At 47.9% G+C, this 16,516-nt stretch overlaps 1 protein-coding gene across 2 annotated transcripts in view; it reads left to right on the top strand.

The window, feature by feature from the left end:
- Positions 1–6,472, top strand: part of SCARA5 (scavenger receptor class A member 5) — a 112,079-nt gene extending 105,607 nt beyond the window's left edge. The window contains exons 9-10 of one of the 2 annotated variants that reach the window (XM_059697553.1): positions 4,335–4,488; positions 4,579–6,472. In XM_059697553.1, coding sequence (XP_059553536.1) covers positions 4,335–4,471 — 137 coding nt within the window. In that variant the 3' untranslated portion in view covers positions 4,472–4,488; positions 4,579–6,472. Of the gene's footprint in view, positions 1–4,334 lie in introns of both variants that reach the window. The other variant, XM_059697552.1, reaches the window with a different exon arrangement.
- The last annotated feature ends 10,044 nt before the right edge of the window (positions 6,473–16,516 follow it).

Below are 16,516 nucleotides of genomic sequence, written 5' to 3'. Positions count from 1 at the left end.
GACCCCACACATACTAGCCTCCCTACTTCAAAGGCCAGCGTGCACAGGGGCTCAGAGGGCCCCGCCCAGGAGGGCAGCCCACCGGGCCGCCAGGCAGAGCACTGACCTCCCACTTAACATTTGGGGCTGAATTTCAGCCTGTTTTCTTTAAGAAAAATTGCCATTTTTTGGTTGCATAAGGGACAGAAATAGTAGGGACAGTCCTCATTGTCAGTGTTTGAGTCCAATGAGGACTTGTTCCTAATAAGTGGAAGTAAAACATTATTTTGTGGGGGAGGATGATAAACTCTTAGAGAAGCCGAAATAGGTCATTTGGATGTCACGGGCAGCGTTAGCCTAAAACAGACTTTGTGGCCTTTTTCACTCCCTCTTGATTTTTATAACATGTGACACATGGAGAAGTCCTCAACTTGCAGTTTGATTCTTTAAACCTGTCAATGGGGAACTAGACTTGCTTCCAGGCATGCATCACATTTACACCATGTTTTCCCCATTGTGGTCCAACAACTAATGTCATGTGACATTCAAGACCTTGCCAGGTAGGCAGGCCAGGCGATATGAATGGGAGCACAGGACACGGGAGCCTGGGGTGGGGAGGAGACCCAGCAGCCCAGCCTGTTGGGCACCCTTTCTCCAAGCTCAGGCTGCACTCCCTCCTCCTACTCCTCCTCCTTCTTCTTCTTCTTCTATATTTTTTATTGCTTTCAGAGAGGAAGGGAGAGGGAGAGAGAGATAGAAACATCAATGACATGGCTGCCTCCTGCACGCCCCCTACTGGGGACCGAGCCCACAACCTGAGAATGTGTCCTTGACTGGAATCGAACCCAGGACCCTACAGTCTGCAGGCCGAACTCTATCCACTGAGCCAAACCAGCTAGGGCTGCACTCCCTTCTTTCCATGGCAGTTTCTAGGCATCTCCCGTGGGCCAGCACTGGGCTCAGTGCAGAGCCACAGAGATGAGTAACCTAGTCTCTGCCCTCAGATTTTTAGAAAGAGAGGAAGGGAGAGAGAGAGAGAGAGAGGAGAGAGAGAGAGAGAGAGAGAGAGAGAGAGAGAGAGAGAGAGAGAGAGAGAGAGAGAGAGAGAGAAACATCTATGTGAAAGCAAACATCAATTGGCTGCCTCCTGCACATCCCTTACTAGGGATCGAGCCCACAACCCAGGCATGTTCCATGACTGGGAATCAAACTGATGACCTCTTGGTTCATGGTTGTCACTCAACCACTGAGCCACACCAGCTGGGCTATGCTGTCTTTTAATGTTACTCTACATAAACCTGCAGATGCTAAAATGTTAGTCCCGTGAAACAGAGAATTTTTTGCCATTTCTACCTTTTTCTGTTCAATAACATAGTCCAAATACCCAGAATAGTGCTGAGCATGGAGTAGGCCCTTACATATTTACTGAATGAATCAATCAATCAAATAAAGCCTCACTGACTCATTCCAACAATATCCGCTTCAAACAGCCCCAAGTGCTCTGTCAGGGGACCTGGCCTCTAGTCCCAATTTTGCCTCCCCAGGATAAAATGTCAGCCCGGTGCTCCATTTTCCTGATCTGTGCCGGGGAGCAGCGACCCTAGCCTGCTCACCTGATAGGGAGCTCCAAGACAGGCCCGTGGGAGTGCAGACCTGGGGTAGGGCAGGGCCTCTCGGGCCTGAATTCGTGCCCCTGCCTTGGAGCTCTTGTTCAGAGGCAGGCTCTGGCTCAGTGGGGGGCCCACAACTCTGCCTTTCGAACAAGCTGGTTCTCGGGCCACGCTTGGGGTAATCCGAGGCCGGTTCTGAAGCTGAAGTGATGTTTGGTCCCTGGAGGGGGGTTGTTCTCGCTTCTCCAACATGGCGAGGAGAGATGGTTTGCGGGCTCGCGGGCCCCTCACCCTGGCTGTACCTGCACTATTCAGTGCAGCTGACTGAGCGACCCTGCTCTCGTCTTATTAGCTCGTCCCTGGCGAACATTAGCCGGGACTCCCTGGCTAAACATCAACCAGAGTTTGGAGCTTCGTGATCCTCTATCCGTATTTGGGCTGCTAACCTGGGGCCTGTTCAGGATTCGTCAGTCCCCTCGATTTCCTTCTTTATTTGTTTTGGGTGTGACTAATCCCACACTGCTCTTGGGCCTGCAGCCTTTTCCTGGGTAAATTGTAAACTGATACGTTGTCCAGGAGACATTTAATCAGCGAGTTATTGCTCGGCCTCAAATGGTTTATTGTGTAAGAGGCACAGGGGATCCGGCCGGGGAAGAGGTTCTGGTGAAGAAACAGCATCCAAGGACAGCGGAGGGAGGCCTCTCCTCCCCCCTCCCCCCCCCCCCCGCCCCCCACTCCCAGTTCACTGCTCAGCAGTCCCATGACAACAGATGTGCCGATCTCTGCACAACAGAAATATTAGTTCATGCCATTGATTTAGGGTTTCTCCCATGCAATTTGAGAGTGAGCGACAGTTTTAAGCTTTTAGCAGTCAGTGCTGACAATCCCTCTAAAAGGAGAGGCTGTGTGGCTGCTGAGAGATGGGACAGGGAGGAGGCAGGGCTGGCATCAGAATGTAGGGACGATTTATGATCTCATTTGCTCAGGTTGACATAGTCAGTAATGCTGAAGCCAATTTTATGATCTTTAACCCCATGCTTTTGGTTGCCAGCACATAGACCTAGCAAGTTAAAGTGCTGGAGTGACCAACCATCCCAGTTTACCTAGAACTTACCCAGTTTTAGCATCAAAAGTCTCACATCCCCGTTTTCACATGGAAATGGTCCCCCAGATGGGACCAAGATTTGAATCCAGGACTGTCCTACGTATTGCACAGCCCTCCTTTTGCTGTACCAGTGCTCTTCACACTGTAATGCATAACCACTTGGTTAAAAGGTAAAGTCTAGCCCTAACCAGTTTGGCTCAGTGGATAGAGCGTTGGCCTGCGAACTGAAGGGTCCCAGGTTCGATTCCAGTGAAGTGCATGTACCTTGGTTGCAAGCACATCCCCAGTGGGGGGTGTGCAGGAGGCAGCTGGTCGATGTTTCTCTCACTGATGTCTCTAACTCTCTATCCCTCTCCTTTCCTCTCTGTAAAAAATCAATAATATATATATATTTTTTAAAAGGTAGAGTCTAGTTCAGCAGGTCCAGGGCAGGACCCGAGGTTTTGCATTTCTAACAAGCTCTGGGTGATGCCGATGATGCTGTGGGCCAGGACCACACTTTGAGTAGCAGAGCTCTGAGCATTGCTTCCATGGCAGCCCTGAAGCTCAGCCCCCAAATGGGTTCCCACCATGTGGGGCCCGGTAAGGCCATCAGCCCAGAGAGCCCCCCTGAATCATGGGTGATGGTCCTGCCAGTTCATCAGTGGGGATTCCAGGGACTTCTGGTGTAGCCCACCCCCCTCTCCACTGACTCCTCTGACCTCAGACAAGCCCTCTCCCTCCCCTGTGGGAGCCTCACCCAGCTGCCCTATTCCCCTGACATTTATTGAGGGGCCTCAATGCCAAGTTTATGTCTCTCAGGTGCAGTCCTGGGCAAGCCCTCTGACGGCTGCCTGCATGGGTGCCTTCAGACCTGCAGGTCTGTCCCCTTGAGATCTGGGTGAGCAGAGCTGACTGCAGGAAAAACTCAAATTGTTTGTCTTAGGGACCTTGAATTTTGGGGACTGATCCGACTACTATGCTTAGGGATGCTTCTGCCTGCCACCAAATATATGTCTAGTTATAATGTGAAATTCTGGGGTCCTCTGCCATTCCAGCACCATGGTTTGGGACTCCTAGAATAGGAACCACGTAGGTTAAACTTCAAAAGACTAGGGATAATATTGGCACTTTGGTAATGGCCATTGGGTCTGTCCAATCCAGGATCTGTCTGACATTGTCCCGCTGATCTGGCCCTGCCTGAGTATTCATCAACAAGACTGCAACATGTCGAATATCAGAAGTTACTCAGGTCTCATATAAAGTGTGGGCTTGTAAGTGGCTTGAGTTCAGACTCTGCCACTTACAGGCTGAGCAACCTTGCACTAATTGCTTTCTGAGCCTCAGTTTTCCTACCTAGGAAATGGGTTTATTGTTAACCTGTCTCACCGCACCATGGTGAGGATGGAGGAAGATCATAGGAAATACTCAGTAAAGACGACCCTCCCCACTATCAATTACAGTTATTCTCCCCTCGAGAAACTGAGCCCAGAAAATAAGTATGTGGTCTTGATGCAGTGGAGACGGCAGGTGGGAGCCACTAGAGTTGCCACCACAGCCTAGGACAGCCTGGTCAAGGACAGACACAGGAGTGCTCTCGTTTCTCTCTGTCCTGCGCTCCTGCATACCTGCTGAGAAACCGTGTTGAATTGTCTCCACAGGTACGGGGAGGATTTGGATGGATGATGTCGCCTGCAAGGGCACAGAAGACACCATCTTCCGCTGCACCTTCTCCAAGTGGGGGGTGACCAATTGCGGACATGCTGAGGATGCCGGGGTGACATGCATCAGACACTGAAAGTGGACACAGCCAAGGTCTGGGCCCTACTGCCCAGCCCCCTTCCTGCATTCCTAGGGTGGGGGCATCGCTCGGGGCACCTCTGACCACACCTCTGCCCTGTCTAGGCCAGCATCCTCCTCCCCCTCATCCCGATCCCAGGACCTCAGTGGCCTGTCATCATTCTCCTCTTGGACATCCGCTCCCAACTGTAACTCTGGGATCTACAGCCTGCATCTTCCTTCCACCAGAGTTCCTGAATGTGGAGTCCCGGTCAACTGGATCGCCATTTTGCCCAGCCTTCTAAGCACCATGCATCAGGCCTCCATATCCATGTTCCCTTTGGTCTGTTAGTTATAGATGGATGCTGAGACTATGCTGGAGGCAAATGCTGCCGTGGAGATGGGAGGGCGATATAACAGATCATTCACTCTTCAGATAATTCCCAAACCTCAGTTCAGCCAAGAGTTTTGACATCTTACTTCCCAGTAAGAGACAATACTGAGTGATCCATCTTCCCCTCTTTACGCTGCCTCGGCATCCTTTTGTTAGTTTGGGGCAGTGACAGCTGTAGGAATGAGGGGGAAATCAAGTCACCTACAGGAATTGATTTGGATTTGAAAAAGGAGAGTGAAACTCACATTTATTGAGTCATCACCACGTGTGCTGCATAGTGTCTTGGGGACTAAATGTATCCACTTGGCAGCATTTCGATAAGGCATGTTAGCTCAGGTAAGTAAGATTTTACCTGCATACACCTGGCCTAGAAGTCCTAAAATGGAGAATGACGGGGACCACTGTTCCCACAGGAACCTTAGTGTGTCTTTGCTAGGCTTGAGCAAGAAGCGCAGGTGCAAGACCTGTGTGCCTAGAAGGTTACTTATTCCCAAACCTATGGAGGATGAGTGCAAGGGAAGACATGACTGGCTTCCAGGCCAACCATCCACAGAGAAGGAAGGGTGATGTGGAGGGTGACATGGGGGCTGTCAGGGTTAAACTGAAACCAACACTCAGTCATCTGGCAGTCAGGGTTCAAGCCATGTCGCCTACATCTCAGAGCTGTTTGGAGGTGACGACATTGAGCCTTCCAGGCCTCTTGGGGTGTGATCCTGTGGTCAGGAGACCACGTGTCCTGATGGGTAGGAGTAGAAGGAAATGAGGATGCCTTATAACCTCCAGGGGAAGAAAGGGCCCTGGGCTTCTGCAAATCCTCCATCGGCACCCTCTCCTGGTGATAGGGGCATCATATTCTGCTTTTGACACAAGAGGGAGATCAAAGTGGGCCCCCTGTGTGTTCCAGGACCAGCGAGGGAGCACAGATACACCCCATGTGGGGGAGTCCCAGACTCACAGTCAGGCCTGGGTCACACAGCCACCTGTCGTATCAGGCGAGCATCAGCCTGCCTGGGGGAAGGGACCCTCCTTTGTGGGCCCAGCAAAGCTCCTCGCTGACAACTAAACCAATATGTGCTATTGGTTGTTATTTGCTTACAATATGCTTGTTATTCATTAATGCCCTAATGATCAGAGACTCTCTTTCTGACCAATTGCTATGTTTACATAACTCGCATGTACTCATGCATTTTTTTCCAGAGCCAATCTATGTATGCGTATATACACATGGCACTGTTTACATCATAGCCCAGCACATTGCAAAGTTTGTATTAAAAAGAAAAAAAAATACTAAAGGTGGAAAGATGTCACATTGAATGAAATAGATTCCCAAGTTGGTTCTGGCAAAGGAGCCGGTTACCCCACCGATGAAGGCCTGATGATTTTCTTACTTGGCCTTTTCATTTGGGAAAACACAAGTTTTGTCTTACATCAAATGAAAATGATGGTGATAGGTGTTGAACCCTAAAAACACACACAAAAGTCTACTAGTTTACATACCTACTTAAGAGGACATGGAAATCCCCAATGGGCCTATGTTTCAGGGACTGAAGGAAATTAGGCCTGGCCTACAATACATCCGACCTTTTGTAAGAAAGAATTGCAATAAAGTTAAGAACATGTCACTGACCAGCTTCGCATCACCTTTTTTCTCATGGAAACCCAGTGAGATGGTGGGAGTATTTCTCAGTGGGGGCTGTGGTCGAATGGGCATCTGATGAGATGGTGCCTGCTACTTCCTGAAGACAATAAACAACACAGACCCAGGACACGCCCCAAGCCTTGTTTGGTCACCTAGGAAAGGGTCCCACGCAACAGAATAGTAGTCAAGGCGCGGGTTATAAGAAAATCGCTTTTGTAGTCAGTAAAGGGCAAACACGTGTCTATTTCCTCACACCTCCAGAGGTTTTACTTAGAGATGTGCTTCCACCTGGAGTTCTATTTCCGCGTGAGAAGATCGTCCAGATTTAGGCACCAGGTCTGTGAAGTTGCTGAGCCCCATCAGCTAACGAGCGGCAGGACCTCCCAGGCTCGGGACCTGAGGAGTGCATGGAGATGGCCCAGCCACTGCGTAGTCCTGGCCACGTGCTCAGAGCTGGCACCTCTGCGCATGTCTATCTACTGGCCCCCGGCTTGCTGTGGGCCATGATACTTGGTAACGGAATTGAACAGAGGAAACTTGATTTCTGGAAACCCACAGAGGAGACATCCTGGTTTTCTCCTTTAAAAAGCCAGGTGATGCCCACCCCGAATCACTGTGTACCCTGTTCTGTAAACAGGCCCCATGGAGAAGGGCAGCAGCCTCTCTTGTCCTGCCCTCTCTAATGTCTATAAAGTGCTACCGATGCCCTCAGCTCAAATGCCTGTGAGGAACAACCTTCAGGGCCTGCATGCGCTGTAGTTAAACTACCCACTGTAGTGGGCGTGGTATACGGAAAGGTGTTAGAGCTTTCTCCACCATCAGCACCCCTTTGTTTCTTCGGCCACATTGTTTTATGACAGTTATTCTAACACTAGAGGCCCGGTGCACGACATCTGTGCACTGGGAGTGGGGGTCCCTCAGCCCGACCTGCGCCCTCTCACAGTCCAGGACCCCTCAGGGGATGTCCGCCTGCCGCATCCCGCCACCACCGCTCCACTTGCCAGCTGTGAGCCCGGCTTCTGGCTGAGCAGCGCTCCCCCTATGGGAGCATGCTGACCACCTGTGTTGAGCATCTGCCCCCTGGTGGTCGGTGCATGTCATAGCGACCGGTCATTCTGCCATTCAGTCAATTTGCATACTAGGATTTTATTATATAGGATTTCTGTAAAACGCCAAATAAGCAAATCACTTGTCTTTATCTTTTTAAACTAGCTCTCTCTTCAACCCTTCATAGAATACCCCTCTCTCGTCCCTCTTTTCCTCTCCTTCCCCTCCACCGTTAGCTTTCTGGAGCTGAGATGGAGTTCTGACTGACAGGAGCTTTGTCGTTTACCCCTCTCTACCAGCCCACCCCGAGGCAGAACAGGTTCTGGAGCTTCTACGAAGGCTATTCAGTTCCCTGGGTCCTTCTCCAACTCTGCACGTTCCCGGCTGCAGGGAACGTGAACTGCTCTCAGCTCTGCGTCAGCTCTGGCAATGCTGCTTCCTCCGAAGATGCTCTAGCAGCCCCAGGGGGTCCACAGAGATTGGTGTTCAGCCGACAACTCAAGGGAACCTCTGCATCTTTCTGGAACTTTCTCTGTGTAGCTCCCTACTTTCAGATACTATGCCGAACAAATCCCAGCCACCTTGGCCTTCCCTCTCTCCAATCTTTGTCTCCTCGGTGGTGAGGTGGCCGGCCTCTGGGCTCCCCTGGCTGTGCTGCGGTTAGAGAGAAACCTGGCTGGGGCGGGCTCACCTCCCTCGTTGCCTTTGCTCAAGGATCACAGTCTTGTGCTACCGTTGCCGAATGTCTGAAATTACGTTTGAAGTATGTTGGACAATTATCTGGTTGTGACAGAGGAAGGATGATTCTGGGATGTGCTCTCTCATGGCCTGAAGCAAAGTTCCTGCCGTGGGTATTTTCCGGTCACAGAATCCTAGGAGAGGAGTATTCATGGCTCAAGCACAGCGCAGCGAGAGGCTGGGCCATCGGCGACATGGAAAGAGCATCCTCTTGTGGGGCGGGGGCTGCCCTTCACATTCTCCCATGGCCCCCACCCCCTCAGGCGCCTCTCAAAGGAGCTTCTTGCTTGTTTCTCCTAGTACCAGCTGAGTCAACCTGAGGGTGAGCAACAAGGAAGACATATCAGAAACACACAAACAGCTTTAAAACAAACAAGTCTCCGAGACAGAAATCTTACACCTTTGATCGCTCCTTGACTTGTGGTCCCAAAGAGCCGGTGAGCATGTCCCAGCTCCTGGCCTGGCCCCCTTCCCTGGCAGCTCCACCCACCCACGTCCACACCACAGGCGTTTTCTCATTTCCCACCCTGTGTCCTCACGTAGAAAAGTGTGCTGATCTGCCTTCTACCAGAGCTCTAGTCACTGGGCACACGTCTGGGTCTCAGGACAGACTTCATGCTTCTGCGATGGACTGTTCAGGGCAATTTTACTGGACACAGTGACTCGCCTTTCTCTCCCTGTAGAAACCCAGGCCCGGCCTCATAGGGGAATGGTTTTGACAAAATTCTTGCCCTTCTTTCATTTACCTGGTCATTCAATAAGTATTATTGAGTGTCTGTATGTAAGGCCCCTACTTGGTACAGGAGATACAGTGGTGGACCAGCCTAACCGGGTCCCTGCCCTCATGGAGCTTACATTCTAGCTCTTATCCTTTTCACAGGCTTTCAGTATAAACACAAGAACAAAAATACACAACAACAAGAATTATATAGGGGAAGGGGACAGTGGACAGTGGCTGCTTTAACCTACTTATGCAAAATACAAATAACTCGGTTGCTTTTAAAAAATTATTAAACACCGTCTTTATTGCTGAGTTAACAATAGCACAGGTGGCTCTGTTTTTACAAATCATCAACAAAGGAAATGGGGGTGATTAAACACCAACGGTGTAAGCCCACTCATTCAAAAACTGGTAGTAGTAGCTCATGTGGAAACAGTTACTAACATCTCCTAAGTTTTCCCTGTAGGATAGGCTCTCCGGGCTTTGCAAGACTGAGCTCCCTGCATCTTTATGACCACTGGTTCTGCTCTAATCATCCCCATTCTGTGGGGGAGGAGGGGAGACTCAGACACTAAGGAGATCACACGGTAAATGGGGAAATTAGGACTTGAAATAAAAAAAATCTTAAACACTGTACTCTAGGTAACACAAGCAGTGGTAATATCAGAAATCTCAAAGGTTAACTCTGAGGAAGGTGGAAATGGAGGTTATAGATCAATTGTGGCAGAATACAAAGTATTTGAGCCCTAGCTGGTTTGGTTCAGTGGAGAGAGTGTTGGCCTGCAGCCTGAAGGGTCCTGGTTCGATTCCCATCAGGGCACATGCTTAGGTTGTAGGCTCAGTCCCCAGTGTGGGCGTACAGGAGGCAGCCGATCAGTGATTCTCCGTCATCGTTGATGTTTCTATCTCTCTCTTCCTCTCTGAAATCAATAAAAATATATCTTTAAAAAATAAACAGCTCTGCATTCAGTTACCTACATTCAAATGACTCAAGGCACCAGCTACAGAGTGAACCCACAGGGAGCTCTTACACTAGGGCCAACCACACAGAGCAATCACAGACGCCTCTGATCCACAGGTGGCTGGCTACAGAGGCTGGAGACGCTCCTTCCTGGCCAGTCCCAGAAGACCTCCGCTTCCCCACAGCATTTAAAGGAGCCAGGCAGCGGTCAGCTCACGGAACTCCTAGGGTCTGTTCATCCGTTAAATCACAAAAGGAGTCCAGCCACGATCCAAAATACTTGGAGTTTTTTGTTTTCTTTTCTTTTTAATCCTCACCCGAGGATATTTTCCCATTGATTTTTAGAGAGAGTGGGAGAGAGAAGGAAAGACAGAGAAATATCAATGTGAGAGAAACACATCGATGGGTTGCCTCCTACACAAGCCCCAAGCAGGACCCCGACTGGGGAGGAGCTGGCAACCGAGGTGTATGCTCTTGACCATAATCGGACCCGGGACCCATCGGTGGGTAAGCCGGCGCTCTACCCACTGAACCACACTGGCTAGGACAGTTTATTTTTTCTTTTCCCATATTCCCATATTCCTTTGGTCTTTCTGAAATTAGTCCTAAGATCTTCTCTCTTAGCAAAAAATTTCACCGCAAATCATTTTGCGTATAATTTCTCCCCTCTCTAAAATCACTGGGCAATTTTATTTATTCTTGAATCACAAATTTGATTGAGGAGGATGGTATTGGACATTCGGAGCTGTATAACTTCGTGCAAAGAAGCCAGGCTCCACCACAACACATAGTAATCATAGCACATGGGGCAACATTTCCTGAATCGAGAGAAAGAGCCATTTACTATTTATGCTGAACGTATTTATTACCTAAGTTATCTAGTTATAACCAGACAAATATTTTATTTCTTCCATGTGTTTCTGAGACATAGTGATACTTGAACAAAGAAAATCAGAAAGTTAAGAAACATAAAGGACCGTGTTTTGAGATCCTTCTTGGGTGGGTTAGTGTCAGGCAGGAAAAGGCAAAAGGCAGGTGTGGCATCTCTGCATTCACACAGGGCGGGGGGCTGTGCCAGAGGGAGTGGGTTCAGACTGGGATAAGGGGTTGAGTGGCAAGGAAAGAGGTAATTTACTAGGAAAATCAAGACGGGAGTTGGGTTTGTTAGAAACCAACAAGACCAATTTTTTTTTTTTGGACCTTTCTATAAGGATTCAGAGTTTTGAGTTGGGGACCAGAAACTTCAGTTTCTGTTATAGACACAAAATCAGAGGAAGGCGATTAGAATCAGGGGTCTTATGAACAGTGTGCACCCTTTTCTCCTGTCAACTTCTTATCTACAATTGGGGGCAGTAGTATCTTCTGATGGCAAGATTGCACTAAGAAACAGGATGTTTGAGTAGGTCACGGTGTGGGTGTTGCATATACCTAGCAGGGGTCCTCAAACTGCGGCCCGCCAAAAACATTTATCCGGCCCGCCGGTGTTTTTGCCGCCGCTGCCTGTTGCTTAGCAGCCTACTAGTTTTTTTTAAAACTATAGTCCGGCCCTCCAACGGTCTGAAGGACAGTGAACTGGCCCCCTGTTTAAAAAGTTTGAGGACCCCTAGGTCCTAGTGGGTCAATCTCCTTGGACACTGTGCTTTCACTAGGGTCATCTCCCATGAGGTGGCCAAGGATACTGCCTGAGGGTGGGCCTTGGCTGGAATGACACTGCCAATATAAAATCCAGAGCCATTACTTCTCTACCCATTCTAATAAATGTCATCTGGTTTTTATTAAAACAGTTCAACAATGACATCTGCTGTTTTGCTAAAATGATTATCATAACGAGCAAGACTTGATGAAATACCAAGCCGAGTACTTACTTCTCTGCGTGTGTCATAACGCTCATTCAAGCTCTATCCTTTCACGAGAGCTGGATTAGAAGATTCCTTGCTTCTTTTCAGATCCTGTATGTATGGCCCTGGGGCATCAGAACAATGTGGCATCTATACCTTTTGCTACTTTGCAAGTTGAACATTTGTGTCGATTATTATGTTCCTGTCTCTCAGCCCCAAGCACGTCCTTATACACAGCTTGTGATACTCTGCAAATGGCACTTCTGCTTCGGGCTCCCTGATGGGCTCTACACGTAGGCAGCACTAGAGGGAGACCACGAGGCTGAGTACGTGGAAGGGCTTGATCTTAACTATCTGCTCTTCTAGGCTGCTGCAGGGACAGCGCTTGTCCCTCTGCGAGCTTTTCCTGTTTGCTTGAGGTTTCTGTAAGCATCACCCCAGCAAGACGCCTTCCTGTTGCATCAGCTGGATCTAGTCTGCAGTTTTCCCAACACTATGGGACCAGCCTCATCATGTCCGCTCAGATACCGGCACCACCAGCCAGCACCTCCCAGCCCCAAGCTCTGCAGGGCCCCTCCTCTACATTTCTCCCTCAGTTTTTTTGGTTCTTTCAACTATAGGGAAATGTAGTTGTTTCTCTCTCTCTCTCTCTCTCTCTCTCTCTCTCTCTCTCTCTCTCTCTCTGTCTTTTATAAATTTTCAGAGAGAGACAAGAAGGGAGAGGGAGAGATAGAAACATTGATAAGAGAAAAACAACATCAATTGGCTGCCCCTGCACTCCCCTGCTGGGGATCGAGCCTACAACCTGGACATGTGCTCTGACTAGGAATGGAACTAGTGGCCGCTTGGTGCATGTGTTGATGTGACACTCAACCACTGAGCCACACCGGCTGGGCTGTAGTTGCTTCTTATAGTTACTACTACCATGATCTCGTAATTATCCCTTTGCTCTTTCAGTTAGCTAGCTAACAGATTTTTTTATATTAAATATTCTCTCAAATAAGTATTATGGTTTTGCCTTCTGGCTGAACCTTGACTGTTACAGCTTGTCAAGTTGCAGAGCCAGTGTGGCTCAGTGGTCAAGCGTCGACCTGTGAACCAGGAAGGAAGGTCACACACAGTTTGATTCCCAGTCAGGGCACATGCCTGGTTTTTGGGCTTGATCCCCAGTAGGGGGCATGCACGAGGCAGCCCAGCAATGATTCTCTCTTATCATTGATGTTTCTATCTCTCTCACCCTCTCCCTTCTGCTCTGAAATCAATTTTTTTTAAGTATTTAAAAAAAATTAAAAAGCTTGTCAAGTCATTGCTAGGGACTCCCTTGTACAAACATAGCCACCAAAGGTAACCATTTCTTCTAGACCAAGTTATATTTTTAAACATCTAAACAAATAAGCAAAAAAGTCAAGGTTTTAAAAAACATCAATAAGTAAAATTGGCTCTCCCCTCCTTTAGAGTCAAAGATAAGAAATGAAAATGTAGTAAGTGCTTACAACAGAGTCATAAGCCTTAAGACAATTCTGTAGGTTTTCCATTTTATAGATAAGGAAAGTGACCCTCAGGAAGGATAGTAAGTAACCCAAAGTGGCACAACCAGTAAGTGGCCGAGTTGAGACAAGATCAGACCTAAACCTAAAGCTGTGCCATGCTGCCCCCACAAGCTAGGCTGGCATGAATCCATTCCTTCTCACAATAAAGAGAATGAATTCATTCAAACTGAACACATGTGGTACAGCTCTAGAACGTGGGAAAGTGGGTATTAAAAGTTAAGCAAGCAGCATTCTTTGCCTCCAGGAAGCTCTCTGTCTAGTGGGAAAGACAAGATCATGACAATGTGGTATTAATTAGTGCAAACCAGAGGAGTGGAATAAACTGCAATGGAATAAGGACTAACTTTTCTGTGGTTGGTGTTATGGACACTGACCCTAAACAAACATCATTACCATTAGGTCTTCTTTAGCAGTCAGTAATTGACTCTGCTATGGAATATCAAGAATTTGGGCCTGGCTGGTGTGGCTCAGTGGTTAAGCATTGACCCATGCACCAGTAGGTAACAGTTCAATTCCTGATCAGGGCACATTCCCAGGCTGTGGGCTCTATCCCCAGTAGGAAGAAACGGAAGGAGGGAGGGAGGGAGGGAGGGAGGGAGGGAGGGAGGGAGGAAGAAAAGAAGGAGGGAGGGAGGGAGGAAGGAAGGAAGGAAGGAAGGGAGGGAGGAAGGAAGGAAGAAGGAAGGAAGGAAGGTGGGAAGGAAGGGAGGAAGGAAGGAAGGAAGGAAGGAAGGAAGGAAGGAAGGAAGGAAGGAAGGAAGGAAGGAAGGAAGGAGAAAGGACAGGGAACTATACTTATGAACATCTAGTATTTGCTAGGTGCTTCCCTTATTCTGCCTTACAAATCCTCACAGCATTCTATGAGGAGTAAATTATTATTAACCCCATGTTACAGATGTAAAAACTGAAGCTCAGAGGCGTTAACGAACTTGCCTGGGGTCATGTAGCTGCCAAGGGGTAGAGTTGGGCTAAGCCATGGCCACAGGTGTGGAGATAAGGGGTCAGACCTGAGAGGTTTAGGAAGTGCTTACTTCCCTGTGATGTTTCTGACTCTCCATAAGGTACAATGAGAGACGGAAAGTTTATTAAGATACCACCTTGTGCCTCATACTGCTGATGTTTCTACAGCGTGTTTGTTACAATGAAAGCAGATAGGAACTCCTTAGGGTAAGAAAATTAGACCCATGACCTCACTGACATTTATGTTACCGTGTTAGGAGTAGGGAGTGCTATCCTGCTCATCAATGCTTTCTAGCAAATCAAAACATATTTATCAACCTATGGGTCTGCCCACTCTTCTCATAGCCTATCATGAACACCCCCCCATTCCAAATACAGTCATGTGCCACATAACCACGCTTAGGTCAATCACTGACTGCTTATTCGATGGTGGCCCCATAAGATTATAACGGGGCTCGAAAATTCCTGTCACCTATTGATGTCATAACGTCATAGTGCAACACATTACTCATGTGTTGTGGTGATAGTGATATAAATAAACCTACTGTGCTGCCAGTCATATAAAAGTATAGCACATATAATTATCTATAGTACATAATACTTGATAATGTTAATAAATGATTTTATTTCTGGTTTATGCATTAGTTCCACTATACTATGATTGTTATTTAAAAGTGCACTTTTTCTACTTATAAAGTTTTCTGTAAACAGCATGCCCATTACACCAGCAACAGCCTCAGACAGCTCATGTTTACCTCATCTCTTGATTGCATCATTTTCTCTTGTACTTGATATAATCTCATGTTGCTTTGTCCATCATGGCCCCTATCCATATAAAATTCACTGCCAGCATTTCCTGGAAGGGGCCACCTTGAGTGATTGACCTGGAAACAAATTAAAATGATTAAGGGCTTATGAAGGTGGGAAATCAGTGATGGTTATTGCTCACCGGTCAGACATGTCCATTCCACCATTGCTGCGATCTCAAAGACAAGAACAAAGCAACGGAAGCTGTTAAAGGATCAGCTTCATTGAAAAGCCAGACTAACGAAAATTTGAGAAGGGTGTATATCCGATGTGGAGAAACTTCTAATGACCTGGATTGAAGACCAGACACAGAAGTGTGTCCCTCTCAGCACCATGATGATCACAACCAAAGCAATAACATTGTTTGCGATGTTGAAAGAAAAGGCTGGGCCAGACCACAGTGTTGAATTCACTGCTAGCTCTGGGTGGTTTAAATGATCCAGGAATCGTTATTTATTGCATAATGTAAAAATACAAGTGCTGATGGGAAGGCAGCTGAAGAATTTTTGGAAACTCCAGATAAGCTGGTTGTGGAGGAAAATTACACGCCAGAGCAAATATTCAAGATGGATAGAGTCTCCTTATTCTGGAAACAGATTCAGGAAAGGATTTTCACTCAGGAGGAGGCCGAGCCAGGCTTCCAGGCTTTTAAGGACAGGACAACAGTCTTGCTTGGGGGCAATGTTGCGGCCACAAATGGAGACCCTTTGTGATCTGGGGGAGAGAACCCCAAGGCCTTCAAGCATGGTCACCAGCACAGACTGCCTGTGTTCTATAGGAGCAATGGGAAGCCTTGGTGACCCAGCTCCTCTTCCTGAATTGCTTGGCCAGCAACGTGGGGAAGCACTGTTTGGAGAATTACGTACCTTTCAAGAGTTTGCTTATTGTTGATAATGCTCCCGAACATCCTCCTTTTATTTGTATTCTTTATCCCAAGATCAAAGTGGTGTTCTCCTTTCAAACACCATCTCTCTGATTTGACCAATGGATCAGGGAGTGATAGCAGCTTTTAAGGCCTACTATCTGAGGAAGATCTTTGCTCAGCCATTGGTGCAAATGAGGAAGACACTGATGCAATTCTGGAAGGACTACAACTTCTACGATTCCATCAAGAGCCTTTCTTCGGCTTGGGGTGATATCACCAAGGAAAGTATGAATGGCATACGGACGAAGACACTCAAGAGGTTTATCCATGACTTCAAAGGATTTTCCAATAATGAGGAGGTTGGAAAAAAATCAACAAGGCTGTGGTAGAGATGGCAACCAACTTTAAGCTGGGTGTGGAGGAGGATGGCCTTGAGGAAGTCCTGGAGGTGGTTCCTGAGGACTTGACTAATGAGGAGTTGTTGGAACTGGAACTGGAACCCATAGCAAGAGAAAAGGAAACCTCAAGAGAAGGATTAAAAAGA

This window comes from Myotis daubentonii, chromosome 5 (assembly GCF_963259705.1).
Source record: "Myotis daubentonii chromosome 5, mMyoDau2.1, whole genome shotgun sequence".
NCBI lineage: Eukaryota > Metazoa > Chordata > Mammalia > Chiroptera > Vespertilionidae > Myotis > Myotis daubentonii.
This window is presented reverse-complemented; position numbering and strand designations above follow the sequence as displayed.